The sequence below is a fragment of the Astyanax mexicanus genome, chromosome 17 (assembly GCF_023375975.1).
Source record: "Astyanax mexicanus isolate ESR-SI-001 chromosome 17, AstMex3_surface, whole genome shotgun sequence".
Taxonomy (NCBI): Eukaryota; Metazoa; Chordata; class Actinopteri; order Characiformes; family Acestrorhamphidae; genus Astyanax; species Astyanax mexicanus.
Genome location: NC_064424.1, coordinates 17,409,595 through 17,414,018, shown reverse-complemented (window position 1 = coordinate 17,414,018; position 4,424 = coordinate 17,409,595). Strand labels below are relative to the sequence as shown.

Here is a 4,424-nt window from a genome sequence, read left to right as displayed (position 1 = left end):
CAATTCCCCCAGACTTAGTATCTCATATTTATGACTTAGTATCTCATACTTCTGCCTTTGTGGAGGACCCTTATTTTTTTTCCCAAATGGGGGAAATGGGCTTCTATATAAACGTGCGCTGGCTGAAACTCCAACCTCAGGTCACCACAACAAGTCAGATCACGTTAGCAGTATTGCTAACGTTTTTCCTGTGTAAATCCGTTTCCTGTAGAAAAACAGAAACATACAGTTATATTGTATTTACAGTTTTAGCTTAATACTTTATTTTACTTTCCGAAATAAAAGGAATATTCAGGGTATTCAGTTAGGTAATTTTTTTAATTTGAGTTTTTAGCTTTGTAGCTCTATTGATTCCAATTCAATAAAGACCCACTCGCGCGCTCCCTCTAGCGGTCTGCGATATTATTTTCTGATATAACGAGGGAGACAGGGAGTGGGCAGCCTCTCCATAACCCGGCTCTGGTGTGCTGCGTCTTCACTGCACCGCCTCCTGGAAAACATGGCGTACGAAGGAACGAATGGAGATTTTCCATATTTACCTTCAGGGGCAGCAGAAGGTAAGCTTCACGATAACAGCTGCTTTTACTAATATAAGAGGGACGTGCAGGTAAAATGCGTTAGCTCGGGGAAATTGGGGGTTTAAAAGAGCTTGCGGTCGTAGGCAGCATAACAAAGCCCCCCTTGTTAGCTAGGCTAGCTAGGTTAGCTTGAGTCGTACTAATGGAGCTGCATAGGTTAGCAGGCTAGCTAGTGCTAGCTTAGGTGTTTTAGATGGGAAGACTGCATCCCAAGGTCGCTGTAAGGCTGTGGGGAGGGGGGCATATTGCTAAGATACCCAGCTAGTTGTATTACTTATTTCTGTCTAAAACTTTAACTTAGCTAGTCATATTTCTCAGCTGTGCTCTTCTGCTCCGAGGTAAAGTTCTGCCCCTGTTGCTGTTAGCTAAGCAAGCTAAATTACATTAAAACCCAATGTCTCTCTCGTTCTCTCTCTCTCTCTGTCTCTTGAGTAGCTTAACTCCTGTTTTATCACAAATCAACCTTTTCTTTTCGCAGTGAACCGGATGATCAAGGAAAACAACGACTTATTTACCGACTCCCAGTGTAAAGTGTGCAGTGCTGTCCTTATTTCAGAGTCTCAGAAACTTGCCCATTACCAGGTAAACTCACCCCCTAACTAGCCAACCAAGGGTTGTTGCGAATGAATGATGGTAGTTAGCTAGGGGTGGGCGATATGGTCCTAAAATAATATCACGATATGTCATGCTGTTTTTGTGATAACAATACTCTAGGTAATATTACAAAACATTAAATGAAACAATACACTACTGCAACAAAATGAAAATTGCATTTTATTATTGCATACGATATGATATGTCACACCCGTAACTGAGATATTTAAAAAAATACAAGATTTTTTTCAGATTTGTAACGGAAGACAATGATCCAGAATGTCATGATACTAAAAATGCACTCCAAACATCTTCATATATCCAGGATTAAAGTAAAATGAATGATACTGGACAGATATAATCTGTCTCTAGTAGATATGATGTAAAAATAGTGAATTATGTGCATTTGTAAGCCTTTTGGGAGCATCGCCTAAAAGTGTGTTTGAGAATGCTCGGAAAGAAGAGAGCTGGGCTATTCTACAAAAGATTGTACTTATTATCAGGTTTAATTTTACACTGGAGTTTCCTTTAAGTTTGCCTGTTAGGTAATGCTGTCATCTTTCTTTCTTTTTTTTTTTTTCCTTTCAGAGCAAGAAGCATGCAAGCAAAGTTCGCAGATACATGACCATCCACAAAGATGAGGAGCCCATTGCAAAAAGATTTAAACCTTTATCGGACGAGGCTGTAAGTTGTACACATGGTTAATTAAATCAGCCCTACAGCCAAGGTTAATTTGATATGGGCGTCACATGGGTAGAACCTGGGCTAGGTGGGATCCAAATGGACAAGAGCTTTGAATAGGTTTATACATGTGTTGTTACTGGGACTTGGTAACAAGTTAATTCCCAAGTAGGTTTCTGTCATTAGATTCAACAATCTAGACCCCATTTGCAGTATACAATCAGGTTAAAGCCTGTGATTACCTTTCCTGGTCCCATCACTGACACTGATGGGGCCCATTACTTGCTCTTTTGAATGATCAATCGTCTTGTTAATTTCAGACTACTGATGTCAATCAAGGGGACAAATACAAAGCTTGCACTGTCTGCAACATGACGTTTTCATCAGCAGTGGTGGCAGAATCTCACTACCAAGGAAAGGTGCATGCCAAGAATCTTAAATTAAAAAACCTCGGCCCACAGACACCAGGTATGAGCTCAGTTTTAAATTTCCTTACTTTAGAATCATCATGTGAAATTAAACAAAAGTTGAATTTGTGTAAAATTCATACATGTATAATATTTTCTCTATCTCTTTTGGTGTCCATTCATTAGTTTTTGTTCAGCCTAAAGCTAAGGTAAATAAGGGGGATGTGCAGACGGCAGGAGGACCAGGACAGGACCCCAATCGTTTCTGCTCCATCTGCCAAGCTTCTTTCAACAACCCACTCATGGCTCAGCAACACTACGAAGGCAAGAAGCATAAGAAACATTTGACTAAGCAGAAACTGATGGAGACATACGGGCCCTCCACTGCCCCAGGTAAGTGCTCTTTTCTTATAATATCACATTTTAATTTAATGTCTGTTTTAAGTTACAACTGAGATACAACTGCTGAGAACAAATTAAAACATCTTTACTTTTTTTCTCACCCATCAGCTTCTACACTAAAGGGCTACCCATGCACTGTGTGCAATATTGAGCTCAATTCAGTGGAACAGTACCAGGCCCATATCAGTGGCTCCAAACACAAGAACCAGTATGTATTTTTATTCTGTGCTTACCCACCTAGATTGGCTTTTACAATAATATTATTCTCATCTGTTCACATCTGTTTCTGTGCTTTGTATGTTTAGACTATACCCTTTGTCCCAATTTGCTTGCCTCATTTATTTTATTTTATTTTGTTTTTCTTTAGTGTTCGACCCAAGAAAACGGGCAACTCGTTTGTTAGCCCCTCAGAGAACCACCAGCCAGGGTACCAGTATGGCTCTAGCCAAGACGAGCCAGTTCAGGAAGACTGGGGCAGCTTCAACCAGGACTATGAGTAAGGAGACAGATGCCCTCAGCTATCGCTGCCCTCACCATGTTTTTTGATGAGCTGCTGCAGAGCTGTAGAGGCCACAGGCAATGTCTCTTTGTACTGTGCACCCAATAATGCCAGCTTTTGCTCTTCACAGCTCCTCTTTGTATTTGGTGTGTTTTCTCAGACATAGATGAGTGACTAACCTCCATACTGTCTGTATTCATTCTCTTAGCTCTAAGCAGGTGAAGGAAGGAAAAAGTCAGTAAACATGACCCATCACCCACCCATATGGGGCATTTCAAAAGATTTTGCATTTGTGTTCCGTTTATGAGTTAAATATTAATTTAAAAAAGATAAACATAAGAGTCTATATTGGGAGAATGTTACATATGTCATTTAAAAAACAAAATAGTTTTTTTTTTAAAAACTTATTTTACAGGTTATTGCTGAATTGTTTTGTCTCAAAGAATGTTTCTCTTCTGAAATGCCTGTAAACTGTTGCTGATGTGTTGAGAGTAATGGAGTATGTTTTAGGAGGGAGAAAGATGTCTCATTTTAAGTGCATATTGTAGGATGAAGAGTGCTTTATTTCCTCATCTTTTTGTATTTCTCTTTTCAACAAGTCATTTTATTTAATGTGAAGTTCTAACAGTTTTTTTTATTTGACCAGTGGAGGGCGGTAGATTACATTTTTTCATGTTTTGGCTTGTCTTTTATGTTTTTGCTTTACTTTGACCTGTTTTAACATTGTATTTGCCTGGCTGTGTAGCCATGTTGTCGCAACAAGCTGCTTACACTTCTGTGTTTTCTTCTGTTTTGTGCTTCAGATTTATGATTGACTAATTATTTCTATGAAGCAGCTTCATTTTTGTTTAGTGATGCTGACCTCTCATTGTGCAAATAAGAACATTGTGTAAACTGATGATTATGGCATTTTTTTTCTATGTTTCAAATATGTTACTATACATATGTATTGAAGGAAGGTGATGGGGAGCAAACTGTAGGCCAGGTTGTGGATCTATTAGAGCAGTTACAGGTTATTAATATAGTCAAATACGCTGTACCAGTCAAAATACTGGAACACACCTAACATGTTAAAAGTGAAAAAAATCTCAATCTGGTCAGGCATGGCTTATATATAAAAATAAAAAATATATATATTTAAGCCATTTCCTATATTTTACTAGAGTGTATTTAGGTGGCGATTAAATCAAAATAACTGTTTGTCTTTTATATTTTTAATTAAGATTTTTCTGGTGGTAATGTGAACAGACTTGAGGTCTCTTT

At 38.5% G+C, this 4,424-nt stretch overlaps 1 protein-coding gene across 1 annotated transcript; it reads left to right on the top strand.

The window, feature by feature from the left end:
- Nucleotides 1-408: 408 nt before the first annotated feature.
- Nucleotides 409-4,059, top strand: znf346 (zinc finger protein 346). Its single transcript, XM_015604602.3, has 7 exons — nt 409-557; nt 1,057-1,160; nt 1,761-1,856; nt 2,174-2,321; nt 2,447-2,653; nt 2,771-2,870; nt 3,030-4,059. The coding sequence occupies exons 1-7, from the start codon at nt 500-502 to the stop codon at nt 3,160-3,162; spliced, it is 846 nt and encodes a 281-aa protein (XP_015460088.2). The 5' UTR covers nt 409-499; the 3' UTR covers nt 3,163-4,059.
- The last annotated feature ends 365 nt before the right edge of the window (nt 4,060-4,424 follow it).